The following is a 25,395-nucleotide window of genomic DNA, read 5'->3' on the forward strand; positions in this document are numbered from 1 at the left end:
ACCCTAGACAAAGTCAGATAGCCAAAGAATCCGTGATCACCAATCAAACAACCAATAAATCACTTCTAGTTGATACAAGAAAACCGCAATGAACCATGCAATGTATGGGCAAGGCTTACTGGTAATGAAGAAGTTACAGACTTGGTAACGAAGTCAGACTTAGTCTTAACTTACGCTAAAATTATGATTTACTTTACAAATTTCTATATTAATATTTATACACTTGATTTAATTAGCCATTCATTACAAAGTTGATAATTACCATTTAAGCTCAAATCCAAGTTCAGAAATAATACCACAAGCTAAGACAAGGTCCGAATTTAGTCTGTGGCAGCTTCGTTGATCTTGAGGCATGTAGAATACAAAAATACTTAATGAACAAAGTTATACCGCATACAAATCAGTTAATCATTTGATGTATGTAACTCTCACTTTGAAGCATATCACGTGTCCATGTACGATACGAACACAAAGCGGAAGTCCTCGGAATGGTTTTCAAAGAATTTTAATTTAAAAACTGTTCATTCAATAAAATACCACACAACTGTGGTTATAAAGCGAGAAAAAGCATCACGTGCCTTTGACATGTGTCACGTGATCGACATTGCCTCAATTAATCTCACAATATTCTCACACTCATTCTCTAATGCATTAAAACATTTATTAACACATCTGTACACGCATGCGCAATCGTAAAATAAATCACGTGACCGAGTATTTCAGTTGCGCGGTTTCATGCAAATAAAGAATCGGGCAAAAAAATGGAGAAAATCTGGGAGTTCGCAAATATATACCAAATGCAGTCAAAATTACACGAAGACAAAGAATTACTTCAAAAAGGAGGTATATGGTCTTGCGTAGCCTGAGTTGAAATGGGATTGGGAAGGGCTAAGTATACAAGAGTTCTGTGTTAATCGACATGTAAAATCTTATACACAGTTATGTACACATGTGAAAACTATCCAGACTACTCGGGATAATCGCATTTAAAGACATTTTATGAGCTGAAGAAAATGCAGGAAAGCGATTATAAACGGGAGTTTTTCCGGTACCTGTGTCCTAACACAATACGCCTACATAAGAATCACTGTCAGTTTATTTCATTTAAAGTTATTTCGTCTAAACAAAGAATCCTCTTTTTTAATTCACCCACTTATCATTTTACGTCATCAACTCTGTGGAAAAGTTGTCACATAATCTGAAGTAAGAAACGTCGCATTGGATTCCTTCCTCGAGTTTGGAAGATGTACTCCGTTGATAAATTGATTCCCTCCGTTTGGTCAATTTCAGTCTTTACCAACACTTATAACCCAGGTTCCATTTTTTTTTTGTTTTTTTTTTCTGCAAAGTCGGGTAAGAAGTGTTGCGTATAGCCACACAATCTAAGTAATCCTTTTTCCCGACACCTTTTCCCATTCCAGAGCTTAGGTCAACCGAGCAGGTTTTAGTTCCACCTACATCCGGGCCACCTATATAAAATTCCCCTTTGGTCCTTAATATGTTGGTACATGCGCAGGTGCAGTCACTTATTGCGAGAGTTCGCTTGTTTAGAAGTCCCAATAATGGCTTCATCGCACTTCTTGTCTACGAAAATCTTCAGCCCAATTACGTGTAAACCAGCTTGGAAGAGATCGGAAAATTGCTGAGTAGTTTCTTTATTTTTTGTCTGTATGTATAGGCTAAATACCTCTAGATCAAACTGTCAGATCGTTCAAAAATTGTACTGAAAAAAAGTTCCAGTACCACTGAATTTCCGGTATTTTCCGATCAGAATGTACATTTTTTTCTGTTTCACAAGTTCAGGAAACAAAACCACTGTCCGGTTTTCCTCATAATGTGACGTGAGAGAAACCGGAAGCCAAAAAGAGGCATGCGCGTAAGTCCACACAGGCTATGTGACCTTGAACAACTGAGCTTGAACCAGCTTACACATGACTTCGAATCCATGAAATCGCCAAGATCTGGAAATACAGAAAAGGAACAAAGGATAAGTATTGCACTGAAACCAATCAGCTTTCAAAATGACTACATAATACTCTTTGACAAAATCAAATAAAAGTAAGCTTTTTTTCTTTTCTCTGCACATGTACGAGTTGAAAAATTATACTTGACAGCTAAAACAGGGAAAAGCACACACGTTTTAAAGTGACATGCTCTTGCCAAAAATAGTCCAGGCACGCGCGCTCTGGCTTCTCATGTGACAACGATTACGTCTCAAATGACGTCATAGCGGTTTTTTTTCTTTGACTGAAAATTATGTCTATAAGGAAAGCAATTGATCGACAAGTTTTGTGACAAAAGAGATGAAAAAAATAAATAACGTTACCCAGCATGGACTGATATCTTTATTACGTTTGCATGCGTAACGGATAAGCCTATTATTATTAGACGGGTATATATTGATTTTAAGATAAATATATGTCTGATCAAAATACACCAGGAGTCTAAGCATCATGTTACCGTCCGCGTATGGACAGGTACAGCACAGAGAGACTTATGAAAATGCACGATAAGCACAAATTGCAACCGTATTACAGGAAACTGGGCGTGGCTCGGTGAGCAAGATGCGCTACTGCAAAATACGAGGCAGAACGGTTTTATTTCTGGCTATGAGCGCGAAATTTATGGATTGCACCGTTCTCACTGTTTGTGTGTCTGTTCTCGCGCTATTACTTTCGTTGAATCTTTACGTTGAATATCGAAACAGATTTTCGTATACTAGCCGTCAATCAATATGGGCTTTACTGATCAAAATAAGATAAATTACATCAATATCGTCCAACACATACAGGCTAATATGAATTGTTTATGTCGTCAGTTTTACCCGTTATACTGTGTACGCTGGAATACAAACAGTAATGAAGGTGAAAAAGCAAACAGCACTGCAGTATTAAACAATAAAAACGGTTCCAGTATGACAAGCACATATTACTGGTGACTTCTGTTGAGCTACAATAACTTGTGGGCTTCTTTAAAGATTTGTCACCTATCGCTCTACAAGGCTCGTGTTATAATCGACTTCAGGATATAAGATCAAAGCGTCAATGAATGATCAATCCCAACCCAAGAAATCGATATCGGGTCGAAAATTAGAAGGCATATCATTTTTCCTACAATAGACAAATTGCGGACATCCTGGTCCTGATAACTGGCGACATCAACACGAATGTTTTGTGCCCCTGGCAAGAAATTCTTTTGCATAGTGCTTTTCCACGATGTATTTATCTCGTATCCGCTAAGCAGCGAGGGGGTGGGGGTGGGGAGGATTGGTATTTGATAGACACTTATCAAAAGGTAACAAGGGAAAGGTGCTTGAGAAGACCTTGTATACGGTCTCTTGAGACACAAATCCATTAGCTTCCCACAGCGCACGCGCCGGCTGTATTCAAGGTGCCCTAGTCTTGGCGTCCGTAGTCCGCATTTTATACAAAAGCCTCTTTTCATTAACCTAATCCTAAATTTGAAGTATCCGTGTTTACTTTACGGAGAAAAAAAAAAACACCAGACGAGCGAGATGCGTAACATTTCAAGTGGTACAAAGGCTACTTTGCATACAAAACTGACACGAAAGAATAAAGCAGGAATTTAATAAAGTTTTAGGGACAGCATATTCACAAGGATTTGTAAATCTACCGATATTAGTTTGAATAAACAATAAATCAGCACATTCAAAGAATTTCTTATAAACAGTGGGAATCTTTCACACACACAAAAAAAAATAAAAAATAAAAAAAAAGAAGAAAAAACCCAGAATCCCATTCAATGGACTTGACATCGACCTCAGATCAGAACTTTAAAAAAATTTTACTAAGAGGAAAGTGACGACAATTATTTTGTCCATAATCATTGTGGCAACTCTGATGATAAACGTCGGTTTGTCTTTGAAAGTACTGAGTGAAACAGTACATAAAATACACGTAATTGTATTCAGTATAATAATAATGAAGTCGGGGCACATCACGTAAATGTACACGGTTTCACAAGCTCTCGGCCTACGTGGTAATACCACGTATAGATTATATATATATATATATATATATATATATATATATATATATATATATATATATATATATATATAAATGGTATGTTTTTGGAATCTTTAGATATACATACAGGTGCCAAGCACTGACCATGGCCGTGACCAAGTCATTACATCACAACACAATTACACAGTTATTGTGACGTAATGACGTGGTAAAGGGTAAACATTGAACTATTTTTTGAAATAAAATGGTTAGTCACTTGATAATGATCTTGGCAAGTGGATTGAGAGTTTGGGAAACCGTTCACATTTATGTGGTGATACATAGACAATTATTATTATTATTATTATTATTATTATTATTATTGATATTGAGACCACGTACATCTATAAGTCTTAAGCAGTACACAATGCATTCTCTTTGTTTCAAAATTAGCTTAGTCAAGGCGATGTACCTAGGAAGTTACAACACATTGTGTGACTTGTGTGAAAATTTAACCACAGCGAGAATACTGTAATCAACACCTAGTGTGATATTTTCTTGTACAAGTGAGTTGGACAACACTGTGATTATTTTATGTTCAAACGACTCGAACAACAGTGTGATCATTTTATGTTCAAGCGAGTCGAACAACAGTGTCATCATTTTATGTTCAAGCGAGTTAAACATCAGTGTCATCATTTCATGTTCAAGTGAGTCGAACAACAGCCTGATAATTTCATGTTCAATTCAGTCGAACAACAGTGTGACCATTTCATATCCAAGTAGGTCGAACAACAGTGTGATGATTTCATGTTCAAGCGAGTCAAAGAACATTGTGATAATTTCATGTTCAAATGAGGCGAACAACAGAGTGATAATTTCAGTTGTAAGCGAGTCGAAGAACAGTGTGATAATTTCATCTTCAAGCACATCGAACAACAGCGTGATAATTTCATGTTCATTAGACTTGAACATCAGTGTGATAATTTCATCTTCAAGTAAGTCGAACAACAGTGCGATAGTTTCATGTTCAAGTGAGTCGAACTATATCAGTATGGTAATTTCATGTTTGAATGAGTCGAAGTAACTGAGGCCAAACTAGCAGAATATGATAAGTGTATGACGACCCATGTGTAGTGCCCATTGAAAATAATTCGCATCTAATTTTACACTGGACTGAGACAACCGTGCTATAATTCACTCTGAAATTGGCCATTATCAAATTGTGATAATTTTTTGCTGAAGTAATGCAAATCATGTAAGCAATAATGGTAATATTTTATGTTGATATGAGTCGAAGTAATGTAGCAACAGCAGTAGGACAATTGTATGTTGGTGTGAAGCGAACCAAGACAACGATAACGGCGTGTAGCCGTTCAGAACCGGTTCCAAGCTTAGTATACCGGTTTGAAGCTCGTTGACAGGCAATCGTGAGGAACACACTCAGTTTGGAACAAATCCCAGTCTCAAGCGGAGATTATATTTCCAGACTTGTTAATTTAGTAATTCATTTAACCAATACTCAAAGATTTTAAGTTTTGTGAGTGGAAGAAGGAGATAAACCACCGGTTTTTGGTGAGTTACTGACGAACTTTTCCACGTGTGACGCACTTACATGCGCATCATGCTTTAAGTCGTAGAAAATATGTTCATTTCTATTTGAACGCTAGATTGTACCAACGGCCAATCGAGAGTCGTCAACCGAATATTGCCAATATTAAATGTCTCATGGTAACTGAGAAGGGTTTAAGCTACAAAATCAGTGCCCAAAGCTGGGTTTGAACCCACACCTCGTGTGTCGCAGCGGTTGACTGAAAAACAAGCATCTTAACCGCTCTCTCTTTATCGTTCATGATTGGATTCGTTATGAAGATCCTATACCGGAGATTTTTGGGCAAAACTTTATAAGCTCATATCACAATCGGGTTTGTATTATTTTGTTATTCTAGAATAGCTTAAATAAATATCTTTCATAAAATAAGTCAGCCTTTTTTTGTGCGTGTGTTACCATTCAAAATCATTAACAAAGTTCCTAAAGTTTAATTTTTTTCAAACTTTAGAATCATTTTAATTTAGTCTGATATTTAAAGGGGAAAATGTGGGATGTTCTTAATAAATACAGAAGAATAGCTTATATGAATTTTTGTCAAAAATCTCCGGCATAGCCTCATTAAGTCGCGAGCACTAACCCAGCTCAGGCTGGTTTCTTCCCTGGTCTTAAATCCGGGGCCAGTTTCATGAAACGTACTTAATGTAAAGTGACCTTTAGCTAAGTTCACTTGATATGTCCACAACATACGTTGCTAGTTAAGTGTGCTTCACGAAACCCGTCACAGGGACCCAGGCCAAACTGCGATTTTACTACAGTAAACCAGTAATCGTAAAAGTGAAACATTCCTAGGCGCAGCGCAAGACTCCAATCAAATAAATATAAAATGCACACATCCATGGGGAACACAACCTACTTCAATTGGAAGCTAAGCTGTGTACGTTGCCTTGCTGTTTTAGTTCGCTGTACCAAGTTGATATTGCTTTACTGGCTACTGATTAAAACAGTGTAACGCCACACATGAGCGAGGTCTGCATTTATCTGACAGCGCAATTTTTTTGGCCTAATTCAGCTTTGGTCATGTTACCATTCGAGGACTTGTGCAAGCTGCAATTATTTAAAGTTTATCCAAGCAATTCGAATAAAACTTAAATTGACAAGCGGCGGGATTTCACCGGTTACGGGTGAGCATTTACCAACGATATCACGTTGCCATTCGACAACTTATTGTAAGCGAACTGCATTCGCCTTCAATGTATTATCAGTCAAGCAGTGCATCCACAGACTTACTAAAGATGAAAACAGAGAAAAAAAATGACACTTCAAGTATCAGCTTGATGTGAGAGGCCATTTACAGAGACTGGTGTGCTTGCTGACTGATTGATTGATGAATTGATTTGAAACAGACACATGTCATATGATTAATACAATGTCTCAATAGCGTTTTAATTTTCATGATCATATTCACAGATTATATATACACACTGCGCGTGCGGGTCCAACAATTGTAAAGGCGTCAAAGCACAGGCTAAAGTGGGTTGTCAGATTCCACCACTCTTACGACAAAATGTGCCGCCTAAACGTTTCATTGCCTAAAAAAGCCGAGTTGGACGTAATAACATAGATATATATATATACATATACATATATATATATATATATATATATATATATATATATATATATATATATATATATTAACAACAGATTTGAATGCCGTTTGACACAAACAAATACTTACTGAGGAATTATACGTCCAGTGTTTTTGCCTGTTTCAATTCACATCGGCGCTGTTACAGAGTTTCATTGAGGCATTCACGATGACGTCATAACCAACTTGCTGGAACTAATCCGTGTACTTCCACTTATGTCAGAAATCACAATATTGGGGTGGCTTCAAATTCAAGTCAGTCAGTTTTGTCTTTTCAGAGCCGATGTGATATCTAAAAGTAACGATATGTCCTAGGTGGGGTTTGTAAATTTACTTTCGCTGTCGTTTCGTTGTTTCAGAACTCCGGAAATCTGCGCGTGTAACTTGAATGAAGTACTTCCGGGTCACGCCATATCCAGAACATAAGATATCCTGGCGTCGATCAAATAATTATAAACAATGGTTTTATGTACAGAAGATATAAGGATATGTATATGTATACAATTCAACACAAAACAAAAATAATTATAACGTCTCGCTAGTTCTTCTCGAGCTTTAACGCGTGAGAGTTCGTGATGTGATGGACACTTTGGGAGTGGGCTACGTTTGAGGGATTTGGTGGTGTCGAACTCGTGCTTTTGGCGTCGTTACTGTTGTCAGAGTCACTACCGTCGCTGTTTTTCCCGTTCGGGTTGTTATGCGTTTTCACGTGCTTCGCTAGATGGTCACTGCGCATGAAACGTTTGTTACAGACGGGACATGCGAAGCGCTTCTCTCCCGTGTGCGTGCGTAGGTGTCGCTGTAATTCGTCTGAGCGTGTGAACCTCTTTCCACAGAAGAGCCAGTTGCACACGAACGGTCTTTCTCCTGTGTGCCAGCGAAGATGAGCTTTCAGATGAGATGTCTTCCCGTAAACTTTTCCACAGCCCGGGATGTGACAGCTGTGAATGTTCTTTTTGCGCAGGTGTTCGCCAGCGGGGCCAAGGCGCTCCGCTTCTTGGCAGTTCGGGCAGTCGCAGTTCGCCCTTCCTGTGTACCGTCTCTGAGAACGAGGGCTGGGCAATGAGGGAAGCCCGGATCGTGACAAGAAAGGATTAATTCCACTCGACAGTTCGTTCTGTGAGGGCAGCATTGACTTGTACGTGTCCTGAAGTAGGTGTTGACTTGAGGGTAGAAATGGGCTTCCAGAGCCACCCAGCGCATGCGTAATAGAATAGTCCGCGCTGGGGTAATTCGACATCTGGGAATGAAGACTCCCAGCAGTTGTCGCTCCTGACACATCTGAGAGCCAGTTTCCGGCAGCCGCGGACCTGACGTCCCAGAATGCCGATGCCGCGGCTGCGCTGTTCATGCTTCCAGCCACTTCCGGTTTAATAGAGTGGAGGTGGGGACCCGTCATGGACGAAAAAGGCCATGACTCGTAGGCTACTCTGGAATACATGCTGCCCAGGGCTGCGTTACTAATGCTTCCTTCGCCTTGTACTTTCTGCAAAAACGCCGCCTGCGCTGGATCGGTCTGATGGACCGACGTCGGTCCAGAGGTAGACCTAAAAATGTCACTTGTGTAGCTGGAGGTGCAGGAAGGGTTAGTGTTTATGGAGGAATATGTTAGTCCCGAGTTCTGGAGTCCCTCTGAGGTGCTGAACGCCGACAGCGGCTGTGACGTCAGGGAGAGAGGGCACGGACCATTCATGGTGGACCCGGGTTTTCTCCAAGGATGAAATCCTTTGCCCACGGCGGCGTCGGCGAGCGGAGGCGGGCTCTTGCTGCTGATCTTGTTACATTGAGCAGCCAACATGGCTAAAGGTGTTCCGCCAAAGTGATGTTCCTGAAGCGACAGAGAGAGAGAGAAAAAAACATAGATTATTCATACGAACAAAAGTTTTACTGAGCTAAATAAAAACCAAACAAAGAGAACGAGACACTGTTCCTTCCTGCCTTCTATTCCTCCACCCATATGACCGCCATCCTACATTAAGTGGAAAATTCTTGAGCACGCCGTAAAACACCAATTCAAATCAATCACATGCAAATTATGCACTCCAGAAAACTGCAACTGTTGATTTAAGGTGAAGTTGGAATTCATTTCAAGAATATTATAATACGTCGTCATGAGGGAACAGATCAAATGACTATTAGACAAGGCTGTGAATGAAAGAAATAATGGGTGGGTGACAGGAAAACGAGTTACTGACACACACACAAATCTATATTAGTTAGTCCCATTGTCTTCTGGTTGGTAGAAAAAAAACTTGATGTGGAGAGAATAACATTCTAATGCAGCTATACATGGTACGAAAGGGTCGTCCATTTTTGGACGTGATAAACACAACAAAATAACAGGAACATTGTGTGTTTCAAATACGTAAAAATGAAAGATAACCACATTCCAACTGAAAAAATGTTGTTCCGAACAGTTTCAAAGGCGTCGGCGTCGCATAGATTATGATATCCGGAATTCCAATCAGAGAATATATTTACACATAAATGTTTATAACCATGATCAAATTCCGCATATGTCTTGTATTTGTATACTATAACACGCATGTCGGTTTGCCAGTCTTCAAAAGGATCTCCCTTTTAGCGCGGGTTTTACCTACGTCGACAACAAAGAGCAGGAATTCTAAGTCACTGACCCGTACTATTTTCCGGGCGTGGTGTTACATTTTCGGCAATTAGGCGAAGTGCCGGAATTTTTGCAACCCAGGAAAGAGGGAAACTTATTTCCAACATTGAGCGTGCACACTGAGGCGAACAGTGTACCAACTCAGAGATAAGATCTGGAGAAGATCATTATCACAGGTGATAAATCGGTCGGTTTATAACCTCGCCAATGACATCTTGTCACAACAACAACATGATATGACGTCAGTAGGAATTCATGCCAGTCACGTGACCTTCTATATGTGAGGCGTGGAGAGTTATCGAACTTCTAGTTACAAACACGGCGACTGACGCACTAATGTAGTTTGACCATGGCAGGTTGAAAAAAAACATGGTTACTTTTGTAAAATAGCGCCTCATATTTGTTATTTTCGAGGTTCTCTGAAAAATGCATAGGTGGGGGGGGGGGGGGGAGGGAAGACAAAATTACATGAAAGTGTGTAACTGTACGGAGGAATTGATACAGATTGAAGGGGTATGTCTTCAAAATTATCAAAAATTTAAAATTAAAATTTAAGGTAAATTCAATGATATTTACTGCTGATGACATGAAAAGGCACCTCGTGTACTTACATTGCATAACAAACAATGAAAAAGGTGGATCTTTTTACCAGATGTTTCAGGCAGAAGCAAATCATTTCTTCGAAGCGAAAAATGTCAAACAGTGACTGGTAAATTTTCTAAATTTTTCTGGATGTCTTGTCACTTGTAAAGAATGTGAAAGTTAAAAAAACTAGATGTATAATATACATTGGCAGCGCGCGCGTTGCCGGGTAACGAGCAACCAGGCGCGAGCGGTATAGCGCAGGCATATTCAGGAAGATATGTTGAAGGCAAGAAAAAGAGTCAAGGAGGGCTTGTGTTAGCATAAAATCCTCGCAAATAAAAATAGCGATAGAAGAAAGGAGAGCCAAGATATTAACTGAGTAAAGACCGAAACCTCACGCGAGCTGTCTATTCAGGACGTTATGTCTTTACAAAGCGCGGCCAAATATCTTTAGAAATCGTCAGAGGTAAAGAGGTTTTTAATGCTGTGGCTTTCTCCAAAAGAGGTGGTTCGGTTAAAAATAGTCCGAGTTAAAAACTTAGCACACCTGGGTGAAACGCTTGACTACTCCGTGTACGTTACAGCCCTGAGTCTGCACAGTTTTTATCTTTTGTATCGACGGGCGTTTCTTAAATGGACACGGCAGTATTTTAGGGTGAGGAGGTCATGGAAATGAAAGTGTATTTAAAAAAAAAGAAGGAGAAAGAAAGAAGAGAAGGAGTCTCTTTAACTACATATGTATCTAAAAAGGCGTGGGGAATTGAAGACCAAAGTAGATGTCACCCCTTTTAACACAACTACACAATCTGTTATTTAGTGATCTAATTCGTCAAAACACGAATGTATTACAACTTTGTGTGATAAACTGGAATGCGTTTGTTTACGTTCTGTGTGCCCTTAAGGCTGATATATCTGCACTCGTGTGTGGCCTTCCACTCTAAAATGGATTTTCTTTTTGAGGGTGTGGGAGGGGCAATGATAGAATTGCATTTGCTCAAGAGCAGTTTCCAGACGTTGTGATGAGCTGGGAAAATACTGCACGATGGGGTATTTTTACTTTATACAAAGAGCATGACAAATACTACTTGTTACATTTGAGACGTGTGTTGTTGGTTAACAAAGATTATTGGGCGGCACTCCTATACACTGCCGGATGGGACCATTTTTTTAGTTGTCAAAAACAAACCAATTTCCAAAGCCATATGGTTGTATATCCACAACTGAACATGGTGATGCTTGACGCCAATATCACATTAACATCTGCATTGATTTAAAAGCAACTTTGTTGCCAAATGTTGCAGATCTCAGAATATTTTATGATTCAGTTTAATTTTAAAAAGTTATAATTTCTCATTTGAATTAACTCCTTAAGTTTTACAGGGTGGAAACGTAAAACCTATTAAGTGTAATGCCCACTTGAATATATAGGCCTGTATAAAGAGAAATAGCCCGTGTTCATATAAATCTGGCATAGGCCTACTACGTGGTCAAGAAATCCCAAAACTGCGTTCTCTTCAAAACCACCGCAACTGTGTCTAAATAAAACGCCAGGTCAACAACGCCCTTTTCAAACCTAATTGATAAATTGTCATTGACAATAGGGAGTGTTTTAGCTGTAAAGACGTCCCATTTAGCAGAACGTGATCTCGCCAAAGACCGTGTGATTTAGACAGGGCAATAATATGACCAAGCTCACGTTTCCTTGGTTATATTTCATTCTCACAGTATCTCGCGCACTGCGAGAGAACCACGTTGTCTCTAACCTTTGGTGAGGTCTGACTCTAAAATGGCTGCCGATGACACTTCAAAGGAAATCAGTTTTCTCTTTTTCCATTTTAAAATGTACTTCATTTGTTCGAATAAAAAGAGCAACTATGCACGGTATGTGTGGTTAAATCGAATAAAAAGATAGTTCAACGGCTGTTTTGGCTGCTCTGCGACATTAGCTTTATGTCAACACCATATGTTCCCATAACTTCTCAACACGATCAAACAAATATGGCTTCATGAAAAAAACCTTGATTAAAAATCTCAGCACCAGACAACCACAATGCCAACCGTATTATATAAGAAATAGAATATAAGTAAAAAGACCTACTATACAGGATACACGTGGGAACTCTTGTCAACTCTGAGAAAGATTACAACTATACCATTGCAAAGAAAACTGTTTGTTTGGGAGAAAATCTTTTCTGTGCAAACTTCCTAGAGTAATTTCGTTATCCTTATCAATGCTGTAGGGGGCCTTGTTATGCGGCAGAGTTTTTCATAAGAACGCCTGTAACCGATCGGGAGATCGGGTAAGAGATAAAATATATATCGCCTGTGTTGTCTAATGAGGCATCCCAGATCTCGTGTAAATCCAGCGTGAGAAATCACAGAGCGTTGCCGAAAAAAAAAAAAATCCTGCTTGTAAAAAAGAGGCCAACCTTGGTACAAATTCGCTCCACAACAAAGGGGGCGCTGTGCAATCAACTCGCCGTGCGTGAACGGTAGGGTGACATTCTACACTATAAATCCAATACGGTGACAAGACCGGGAAGAATTGATCTGACTTCTGGTGAATAGTTCGCTGAGAGAGAGAGAGAAGAAAGAGCTATATTTCTGATCAAATCGCTGTATTGGGTTTCCTTGAAGTTGTTACACGCTGTATTTTACGACCATGTGAACCATATAGCGAAGTTCTATAACAAATGCATGCGTGCAGCGAATATCGTTTCAAGGAAATTGGCCCTCTTAATGCTGAATATAATACATGTATACAGGAAGTGAAAGGATCCAGCCTAAGTATCAATATGCGGAATTTTAAAGACCGATATTTTCTCAACAATATAGCCCAGTGATCATACATGCACTTTTTTCATTTTGATATCCCGTTTCATTGATAGGCTCTATGTATAATACCTCAGGAAAAGATGAACGCCGTGAGACAGAGGAGTTTACCGAATGCCAATAAACCTTTCGGCAACTTGAGTACCTGAGAAACGCATTTCATGATAAATTAGAAATATGTATATTCTACTCAAGTCGTTGTTCTACCTTCCTGGGAGAAAATATTTTTTGACCAGTTTGTAATTGGTTTATACGTTATAGTCGTGTGACTGAAAATTCTGGTGCATGGCCTGGGAAAAAGAAATCCGGAATGGAATATGGAGCTATATAATAAAGAAATAAAAAGGCATAATAACAGCATTCGTTACATTTACTCTAGCTCATTTTCAAATATATTTTTGCGCGTACTCGAGATAACATCGTATCAAATAAAACTATAATAAATCAAATACAATACTAGAATTAAATGACAAATGAGTAACATTTTGTAATACGAGGATACCGTGAGAATGCATTTAGTATTGTGGTCACGCACATTAAATATAAATTCTATTAAATATAAATTCTGTATTTTGTCAACTAACCTCTTAATTGCAGTGCAAAGGGTCTAAATTATATACATCGAGACAATCAAACATGCCAAACGAAACGTGAGCACTTATATATAGGTTAAAAATCGAATTTTAAGTTTTTTAAAACAGATTTGTTCATGTGACCGAAGAAAGCAAGCCACTCCAAACAATCAATAAAAGAAAAAAGAAGAATCAAATATTTTTTAAAAAATTGGAAATGCTATGACATAACAAATGTGCGAACATACCTGATAACAGCTTCTGTGCCATCAACGTTAAAGGGCTACTTAGAGATTTGTATCGGTGAGATCAAAGGCCTAGACACACCTGCCGTAGCGTAACAGACAAACAAGGGAAATGCTCTAGCGTCAGGTGTTCACCAAACTCCGTAGGGAGGATCACTGCGCATATTTTGTTCTTAACTTGTACCTTTTGTTATATACATACGCACATGACATGACCTTTACATGACCAATCTGCAACAGGTGATTTAATTAACTTTACCTATTATTTTACCTGTATGTGACTTATTTTGCCACCTACCCTACCCTTCCCTGACCCTGACCCCTAAGAATATGCTATTTTTGCTGCTTAACACACCTCCCCTCAACCTCACCCCGCTCTGGCTTGGTGCTACACACCCGCCTTTACCACAGTTGTGAGGTGTTAAAGAGATACAAATATAAATTGGCGAATAAAACATGGAACAAATGGGGCATTAATAGAAATCCAGCTATCGCACTCAATGCGTCACCCTTAATTACGATAACGTGTATAATGATAAGGACGTGTTAGTTCAAAATAAATTAACGCATGTGAGACGCTAATCTGTATATTTAGGGCGGGGTTTATGGCCAATCCTACCGGACGTCTCCCAAATTTTTAAAATTTGTTCTAATCTTTAATTTCTTGTAATCACAGGGTTTCATATTCGCCTTTAAATAGTTTTAACAGTCTTATAATCTTTCTACGCTAATACGCAGATCTGAAAAAGGTTGGGGTAATGTAACATCCATGGATTTATTATACCTGTTGCATGGTGGCCGTCAGTTTTACGGGTGGGGAAAACCGGAATGCTCGGATTAAGCCACTGACCATTGGCAAATTTTTGATGAAATTTCTCACAAGTGACATAAAGATATGCATAACATATTGATTGAAGACATGTGGTGTTCAACAGACGTTAGACTGCACGAATAGCCACACGAGCGCCATCTACTGCTTACTGTCGTCAAAGTCCGAGAACAGAGAAAGCAATATTTATTTATTTATCTATCTATTTTTTATTTTTATTTTTGATTGTTACATAATGCAATTAGTGGAATTTAAAGCCATAATTAGGTACGGCAATCCCTATTTCACCTGTATGATCAAGATAATGTTAAATGAAAATTAAAGATAAACATAGAAAGGGTTTCGTGAAAACGCATAAAAAAGAGCAAAAGCTATGTGGTTAAATACTAACTAAAACATTATTTACGCCTACGAATTAACATCGCAGTTGGTAATTACATTTTTGAATGAGGCATGCATAAAAGCATAAAAAATAATATGTTTCTTGGCTCTAGGTCTTAAAGTGAAATGGTATAATCCTTTTTAACGGAAACGACAAAGCAAACCAAAAATCTGTAAAAAAACACAACTTTCCATATACAGAGTAAAAATAATATTTAAAAAATGCTTTACCTGGATACATTAGTACGGCAATGCTGGGCGTTCGATGTGTTTATCTCTGCGTGTTTTTTTATGATCGGAGTGAATGAAAAAGAGACATGTCTTAAACACACCTAAGTGCTTGAGGCTAAATGTCAAAAGTCATCCAAGTGGACTTCACAATGGCAGAACGCGCCGTGACAAGAGCAATGGGAAATACCAAACCGATTGTCCCACACAGAGACAAGGACTTCACAAAACTCACTCGACAGCAAACACAGCGTGTGTTAAGTATTAGATCCGAACTACTTCAGGCCGCACGAACTTAAGGGTGCGTAAATGTTGATAGAACAGGTGTGTTACTACATAGCTATATACAGTGTTTGATTTCCTTCTGAAAAATGAGATACCATATATACCTGTAGGCTTATGGGCTATCTACACGTGGCATTTAATATGGTGGGTTAGACATCAGCCCCCAAATCCTGATTCAGTAAACAATGTATACATATTTTTAGGAGAAATGCATAGATGATATGGTCACTGATTTAGTGGCACCGGCACCGGCACCGGCACCGTCATTTTCATTATGTTCTTGCACACATTCAAATGTGAATTCGAATTCAAATGCGACTTTTCCAATGAAATACTTGTTGTGTGGGCACAGAACTTCTCTGCATTAAGACATTACTGTTGTACAAAGTTGCAAAGTTCACCCAGAATATATGAATGAAATGAAAATAAATGATTATGGCTTAACATCACATGGGCAATGTTTCAGCCATATATCGTACATAGTGAAAGTTGATCCAGAGTCTGCTCTATACTAGTGCCGATATATACACAGTCTGGCCACGTAGTAGAAGGCAGAGAAACAAAATAGTTCAGTCATAGAGACAAATAACTTTTAATACTGGATCCAAATGAAATTCAGAAAAATAAAATAACTCCATTTACCTGCATTTGAGATGATAAATTATGACCCAGGTGTGTTAACATGTCCATACGGATAAGTCAATATGGGGTTCCTTTCGCTATTTTGGATTATTGAATTGTTTGCCAAGTATACTATGTTGTGCAAAAAATCGATTAACACAAAGGTTAACAACTTCACAATAAAACTTCTTTTTTGTAAACCTGACGCCAGCTTTCTTTATCGTATAGTTCCAGGTTATTGTCAGTGCTGAATATTTATAGTTTTATATGGCAACCTCATTATCTCTCGTCCATACTGTTTTGATACCATGTGCTGTATCAGGAGTCTACTGGCTAACGGACATCGAGAGAAATGCGGAGAGGCACAGCAGATCGGCAGAATTACTGGAAGGTCATTTGTCGATTCCGTTTTCTAACCATAAATGGTAGATTGTGTTATTCAGGGGGAAAAACAGGAATAAAAGTGTATAGCCTGTTTTATTTTTTCTGGAAACAGTTATTCTTCATGCTGAAGTCAACTGGCCTATATATTCATTGATACATCACAATATCGATCGAAATCTTTTTTTAAAAGTTCTTGGAACTATGTACTTTAACGATATATTAGCAATAGCTGGAACTAAAATAAAAAAGTTTCCACAACCATGATTTTCAATATAATTATGCTGTCGCGTAAACAATCACGTGAATGTACGTCATAATGGCAGAAACTTGATGAGCTCAAAATATTTCAGATAGCTTCTAACGGCAAAAAAAAAAACAAAAAACAAAAAAAAATAATAATAATTACGTCAACTGTTAAAAAAAGGGGGGGGGATGTGCGCCAATTTTATGAGTGGATTTAATTTATGTTTATTGCTAAGCTAAATAAGACTTTATGACAGCAACACTTGAAACCATGGGCAAGGTATCGAACATGATCTTAGCAAATATTCCTATACCCACGGCTATCATTGGCTTCCCACAGCTATTCTATACAAATCGTGTAGACTGGATCCCCATGTACCCGACTATGTGAATTGGAACAGTGTAGAAAAACACAATGGCATAACAATGAAACAGGATGAAATGAACACCGCTATATGATAACGTTAACAAGCCTACATTGTCGACGGAATCCGCGGATTCTATCAAACCTGTACAGACTATATTGATGTATGCTACACCACTCTGTTTTCGACAAAAAAATAGGAGATTTCGGAAAGGATATGCCAAAATCGATACATATTCATATTGCACCATGTATATATGCAGCAACTGTGTTTCTTCAGTTGAAACGATGCATATTTAGGCATGTTTTCAAAGCGTGCATTTTGTTCCAAGAGCAATTTTAAACATAGAAATGTTATTCTTGAGTACGGGTTAAACCTTTCTTTTAAACATTTATGGCTGAACCGTAAAACTTCCTGCAAATATACTTTAATTCTACTAGCATATCCGTGAGTGTTTTTAGTCACATGCATGAAGTATCACTATGTATCTGTTGGTGTAGTTATTAAAACTAAGTTGACAAAGTGTATATATGGTCAATATACGTGCAGTTCTGCCCAAATTATCCCTATTTCAACAATGGTCATTTTGTTTTTCTGTTTTCTTGGACGCACAATATCACACATCAGTCTGCCACAGCAAACTAACTTGTTCTTCGCTGCATCATTTATTCGCCAGAAAAATCATCCATGTTTTTGCGATAATACTTTTGCCGCAACCGCACAAAGGGAACACTGAAGTAAGAGATACTATATCTGCGCGTGACAGTACTTCAAGAGATACGCCCTAATTCCCTAGGCCTCAAGACTCGTGCCGCGAGATGTTGCGGGGACGAGCACGTGGATAGGCATGAATATACACTATCGCACAAAATAATATATAGACACCAGGTGAAAAGTACTTTCAGTTAGATGACGCTATATTTAGCGTGCTGTGTAGACTACCTTTACTTAACTTAACTTTGATTTAAGTGACTGTATAAGGAAATTTTACTTTAATGAAGTTCGTGGCTTGTATATGCATATTGTGTAGCATAGAGGAGGTTACTGTTGTACAGAGAGAATTTACCCAACCTTTACTTCACGTAAACTATATCTTTGTATATATACGTGTTAGTATATATAACATATATTCATCTGCTGAATAAATCACTTTTACTTCAGTCAAGTTATATAGTGAAATAAATGTATACATTGTAGTAGAATGTAGCTAAATGATGAATACATTGTATTTATACTTCACTTAAACACCTATGCATACATTTTAGTTATAAAACAGTATAACATTGTCACAAGTTGTATAAAATACATTTACTGCACCAAAGCTATATGGTTTTGCCTATAAACTGTTTGCATAAAAGCACTTTTAGTTCATTCAAGAAGAATGGTATTCTTGCTTTAAGGTAATTCGTAAGGGTTAGCCAAAGTTGTACTAGTAATTTTCGTTCACTCTTGAAACCTGGCTTAGCATATGCACTAAACTGATTCATTTATCTGATTGGTGTCTTACGCCCTCTTCAGGTATATATCACTAATATGACGGTGACCAGCACCATGTGCAGTATAGTATAACATTCACAGAGATTGTGTAGTGTAATTATTTTCAGCTCACTCATGGTATAGAATATCGGCTACCAGATCAGGGCCATTGGTTATAATGGGTACTTGTAGTTCACTGAAGCAGTATGGTGAAGTATATATAAGCTATATAGTAAAACATATGCCTGGCCTTCTTTTACTTCACGTCCTTTTACACAAATATAAGGCTATTAGGAAATAACAAATTTTTTTTAAATATCGAATTTTTTTAGATGAAAAAGTTTTTTAAAAGACACCCTATGTAATGCAAACATGTACAGGACATCATTTCATACACGTGTTCTTCATATTGTAGGTCTGTAAGGTACATGCATATAAAACATTTCTAGAAACCAGAAAACACAGAAGTTAAAGAAAAAAAAAGAGAAAATGTTTGAAATAAAATTAACATACCTCTAACATAACTGATGCGGCCATCCACAGTAAGATCAGCTGACGTCACACACTATAAACGTAAGCAGTTAAAAAAATAACCTGAGATAGTGGCGTTCACATGCGATTCACCGTGACACTAGGTTAACGCGTCGGGGCTGTGATGTGACAGTTGTAGGGGTTGAGCCAGCAGGGATATGGTACGTACTTGGGTCCGGTAAGGGCCTGTAGTCATGGATCCAGTCACACAGCGCCTGTGTGCGAACCAAATCTTAAGTACGGCTCACGAACGGTAATATAGATCTAGGGATTGTCAGCTCCCACATCTAGGTGGTGGCTTCAAGTAGAGCGTATGTATATCCAACGACACTCAGCCAGCAACGTGCGCGTGTTAAAACGTCTTCTTTACTCTGACCGTCACACGGGCCCTTCTTAAGGTACAGTGACGCTGAAGAGCTGATACGGTGCTAACAAAACTGCCTGACACGCCCCTGCGCGTCCCAGTGGTCACACCCAGTGCCCTGTAAGGAGTCTCAGCCCTTTTTCTACCGGACCAATCCGAGGGGGTAATTATACGCTGATTGATTGTCGAGCCAGTTCTGCGATACTGTCCCGTGCTGTCTTAGAAACATGCAGTCTGCGGAGAGAGAGTGAGTGAGGGAGGTGTCGGGTAAACCGATCGGCTATCCGTTCTGTTATAAGACGGAACGGGCCACAGACGGGCTTATATGGGGCGTTACAGCCGCGTATTATTATATTATTATTAATAATACATGGATGGTCACAAAAAAATCCCCTCCCCCTCGCGATCTTGTCCCGCATGCGGAAAGAGCGCCCCCTCTGTCCCACACACACCTGACGTCGACACGGCATCAGTAGACCTAAAGACAAGGGCGTGAAGTTATCTGACGACCCCCACGTGCTACCGTATCTTCCCTTCACCCCGCCCAGCTGCCTCCCACCCTCCTCCACTTACACGGAGATAATACCAGTGTTTGGTGAACTTCGAACGGATAATAATACGCCTTCAAATCTCACCGCGAAGAAAGACCAGGCTGTTTTGTATTTCACTCTATAATACTTATCTCACCTGTTTCAGGCTCCAAAAACATTTCTCGCTTTAAAAATAAAAGTTAGTCATTAAGAGAAGTGTTTGCATAATAGTACGCCCCAATCAAACAGGGCGATGATTTGTTTTACTGTTTTCAGCGATACGTGAAAAACGAAACCGTTTGTACAAATATAATCTCTGGAAAAATTCAGAAACACCGGGCAACAATCTATCATACACAGAACTCATGAAAAACAATAGGCTGGGGTTAAATCAGTTAAGCTGATCTCCAGATCGAGATATTGTGTTAATGACTGTAATTTGATGAAGCCTGTTATTTATGAGTAGTATCGTTTTCTACAGTTGTAAAGATATATTATAATTAAGTAAATGATACAAAATATACATTGTCTATAGAATTTTTTAAACTTTTAAATATACGTGGTATTATAATTATGATACATCTTCACACGTTATGTGTACAACGTTGAAAAAGTCAGAAAAAAACGGAAAATAGGCATCGGTATGTAGGCCTATATTTACAACACTGAGGACACTCCTTATATATACAATCTATATATCAAAAGCAACCGATGTAGAACAGGAAACATTGTGTACACATTGATCAACGTACAGGCAGGATGGTTCTGTATTGGTTATTCATGTACTTTGATACATTCTTTATAGAATCTACGATCTGAAAGAAGAGCAACATAGGCCATATAGGCAACATTGTTTATATATATTCCGTGGTAAAGGCAATATAGTTCTGTATTGTTCATACTTTGTTACATTCTTTATACAACCTGTGTGAAAAGAGAAACCAACAGGCAGCATTGTTTACACATTTATAACAGTGTTAAAGTATATTCTGTGTTATAGCCATTCATTGTGTACAGTTGTGTAGATACAACCGCAAAACGTTACAGACAATTTATGGAAGTGTATATACGTGTACAAGAGATGAGGCCTTACTTAATCCTAATCACTCTGAAGAAATTATAGAAAATAAAGCATGTTTATACAAACTCGACTTGGAACTGTAGGTGTTATATGTATACTAGATATATGATATTACGGAGGCAGTTTTTTTAACAGTTATGTGCAAATGGTCATGGTATTAATCTGTTTTGCCATACAGACATATACTTAGAAATACACTGTTGTATATACACAAGTAGCAGTTTGCTGAGTATCGTTATATCGTTACCAGAATTGTTAAAGATACCTATATGTTAGCAGCGATGTGCAGAGGTGAAGTGGGAGACAGTCTATGAGAATGTGTACAGGTAATTCTGAATAAAACTGATTTTGAAAACAACTCCTGTTTAAAATAACGGTTAATGTGTATAAGTACACTGCTTCAGACTGTTAAAACAAACATACTTTTTACGTGTCACATATTTATATTTACCAGTAAATAAAAACGACATTGTCAACAGAAGTAAAGAAGAAAAATAAATACGCCATAATCAGCTGAGATTCGCACTTAATAAGATATTCTATGAATATAAAGGGAGATAAAACAAATCTGAATCACTGCAGTTATGTGTGTAGTGACATGCATTTCGTGCACGGTTATATATAAGGCTACACAATATAACATTACATGTCCGTTTTTATATAAGTTTGCATGCTATCCCTGCAATGACATATCGTATGAGTAGATTAATTTCTATCAAGCCAAGTTCGAAACAAAATAAATATGAACAAAATGCAACTAAATATAGTGAAACACGGTTTCCACTGAAGCAAGAAGACTTTATTGTTTATTTATCTGGTTGGTGTTTTACGCCGTACTCAAGAATATTTCACTTACACGACGGTGGCCAACATTACGGTTGCAGTAAAGGAAGAATTCTATTAATAATAATTAATGGTTTATTTTCAAAGCATGAAAGAACAATGAATTCTCGTTTATACGAACAGTCTATGTATCGAATCCCAACTATGGCAATTAACATAAAACTATGATATGGAATTTATTTATTTAATTGGAGTTTTACGCCGTGCTCAAGAGTATTTTACTTAAACGACGACGGTCAGCAAAATGGCGGGAGGAAACCGGGCATGTGAAACCCAAGACCATCCGCAGGTTGCTGGAAGGCTTCCTTGAGAACAAAATATCCTTAATCGTAGTAATTCACTGCTATATGTATACTGCTATTATTTTATACACGTTGTAATATACGCCAGTCGTAAAACGCTTCTAACAAAAGTTCACTCTGCTTAATTCCATGTATAAAGTCAACGAGGTTCAATTTCAAATGTGACAAACCCCATGACATGATAAATAAATAAAATATATGAGAACAAAATGAAAACGTGTAAGGCATAAAATACATATGTATTTGATACCCCAGATACAACATAACCTGAATACATTTCCAGGACAATCAAAATATATTTTACAATATTTCCAGTTCGATTTGGTTATATATGCGTTTTTGTGTTAACTTTATCATGCAACGTCAGCAATTCTGTTAAATCGGGTTAAGTGTAAGGTATATATGTATTCATTTTTGTTTTCATTTGCTTGGGTAACAGTTTCACGCGTCTTATTAAATACTGTTGTACTTGTATCAGGACAGGATACAAATATCCATATCTGTCAAAAGTGTTTGCATGCACATACACGTATTATCGCGATATAGAAATATGATATAGTGGTATTTACTGGCAATATTAATGTTACGCCTTATGTAATTGGGTGTGAGATATCAGATGACCTGTTGTATAAACACGGACCCACGGAGGCACCCACAAATTCGTCCCCGTGGGTCGAGGGAGAAATTGAACGGGAATGGGCTATCAAATGACTCATTATTTGTAGCTGTCTTGTCAGAACGCGTGAGTTATTCACAGTTTTCGGATAGTATCGCGAAAATTAAGTGCGATAATTTAATTGCCAAGAGCGATAATCGGTCGATCGGACGAAGGCAATCTTCTCATCCAGCCGCGACTGAGAGATTTGACTTCCTCGGTGAAGCTCCTCGAAAGAGTACGTGAGATCAGCGCTACTGACTCCGCCCGCGCTGAATCCGCCTGGCCGGGCGGAAGGCACGTCCGAACGCGTCCGACTCACTCCGGAGAGGAAAGAAAATTTATAAGGAATTTACGAAGACAAAACGAGTCCAGTGACGGTCGTGCTAGGGTGCTGGGTAAGGGGTAGAGTGCTACTCTGGTGTCTGCACGTCAGGCATGGCAGCTAATTTCCACAGCAGACAAAATATTCAAGATTTTTTCTTTTCTTTCTTAAATCAAAATGGTTGTCTCCTAAAAGCTAAACCTGTATCACCCATGAACTAAATAGGGCTATATAAAAGTAGATACAAAAGAAGACTGTCATGAGTAGGCCTATTCACTAAAAAAAAATAATCTGTTAAATTTAACAGAAAGCCTGTTATCCGAGTGATGCTAGAATGTATTCTGTTATTGCACCGGATTATTCTGTTAAATATAACAGACATATTCTATTAATTCAACATATTAAAGCATTTTATGAGACTAACAGGATTTTATATTGAATATGACAAAATAGTATGTTATAATAACTTAATACATTCTAGCATCACTCACATAACATACTCTTTGTTGAATTTAACACATTAATTTATTTTAGTGTGCTAATGAAACTTATCGCTTTCCTCATTCATTTCGTTCGCCTCATTTTGCTGTCTGTCATTTCACGCTCACACGTCCAAGCAGGGCCCTTGGCATGAGAAAGGAACCGTGGTCGTTCAGTTGTAATCTTTTCTTAGCTGATTCTCATTTTATACCCAAATAAGTTTTCATGGACGAAAAAAAAAAGAGCAGCTGACATCTGATGTTAACAGACGTAACTTGTTCAGCTTCATACAAACCCAAAACTGGACTATTAAGGGTTTGTATGAAGCTGAACAAGTTACGTCTGTTAACATCAGATGTCAGCTGCTCTTTTTTTTTTCGTCCATGAAAACTTATTTGGGTATAAAATGAGAATCAGCTAAGAAAAGATTACAACTGAACGACCACGGTTCCTTTCTCATGCCAAGGGCCCTTCAACACCTGTATCAGATTTTCAATTCCATGATTGTGTGTATTATATATAAGATGACAATTGTATTCAGGTGTGACAAAACTTTTACTGATTTTTTTAAGCAAACAGTCCAAATAAACTTTGCTGTTCTCTTCAGTACAAATAGATGTTACTCGTTAAATAGGCGCGCTGAGTCAAAAATGTCAAGATCTTTTTACCTATATAATAAAGCAAGAATACTACTAAAGTTTAGTGATTACTTCAAAAAAGCCGAGTGTTTGTATAAATGTATAAAAATTCGTTTTCTGATACAGATGCAGCAAATCTGAACGTGTTTACTGAACGTGTTTTTGATTATTTCTTTCATTGTATTTGTGTTTGTGGGCTCGTTGGGCAAATATTGAATAAGCGGAGATAATAATGGTCGAAGTTCTTTTTAAAATTGTTAAAACAAAATTTAGTTGGGTGTGTGGAGTCATGTATATCTCTTTACGAAGAATGTATCTGTATGTATGCTTGGGGTTTAATATCTCTTTAGGAAAAAGGCCTGTTGGAAAATAAATATAGGGGATTAGTGGTTACAAGTATTAGATGTTTCCTAACAAGCACGAGACTGGCCTTTGATAAACCTGTGCAGATAACAAGGCGCAAGTCAAAATGACTTGACAAGTACTCCCAAGTATATACATCTTTTAAACGGCTCTTTTAAACGGCACGCCATGCGAGCGGCGGGCTATCTAGTAGGCCTACAAAAACATATGCACCAAACGTCTACAAGTGCCCTACTAGAAACACTACCTTGCCACTCTGCGTGTATATACACACACATAAGAGTTGAATTAGACCATGGACAAGGTGTATAGGGGTGACTGAACCCCTATACGTATGTACATACAGGCAATGTTCAAAGAATAGGCTGGGTTGATCGGTTTTAGATAATAGCGGAGGTAACAGAAGGCCTCTTTGACTCAGCCCTTCCCTGAGTTTTTGTCCT

General features: G+C 38.2%; 1 protein-coding gene across 2 annotated transcripts; it reads right to left on the reverse strand.

Moving 5' to 3' along the window:
- Window positions 1–488: 488 nt before the first annotated feature.
- Window positions 489–19,741, reverse strand: LOC135464695 (transcription factor Sp9-like). Of its 2 annotated transcripts, none has more exons than XM_064742194.1 (3): window positions 19,354–19,741; window positions 7,259–8,996; window positions 489–1,961 (listed from the first exon to the last, which is right to left on the reverse strand). In XM_064742194.1, the coding sequence occupies exons 1-2, from the start codon at window positions 19,375–19,377 to the stop codon at window positions 7,707–7,709; spliced, it is 1,314 nt and encodes a 437-aa protein (XP_064598264.1). In that variant the 5' UTR covers window positions 19,378–19,741; the 3' UTR covers window positions 489–1,961; window positions 7,259–7,706. The 2 variants fall into 2 exon arrangements, with proteins under 2 accessions (XP_064598264.1, XP_064598265.1); XM_064742195.1 differs by lacking the exon at window positions 19,354–19,741 and adding an exon at window positions 15,470–15,529.
- Window positions 19,742–25,395: the final 5,654 nt, after the last annotated feature.

This window comes from Liolophura sinensis, chromosome 4, assembly GCF_032854445.1.
Source record: "Liolophura sinensis isolate JHLJ2023 chromosome 4, CUHK_Ljap_v2, whole genome shotgun sequence".
In the NCBI taxonomy this organism is placed as follows: Eukaryota; Metazoa; Mollusca; class Polyplacophora; order Chitonida; family Chitonidae; genus Liolophura; species Liolophura sinensis.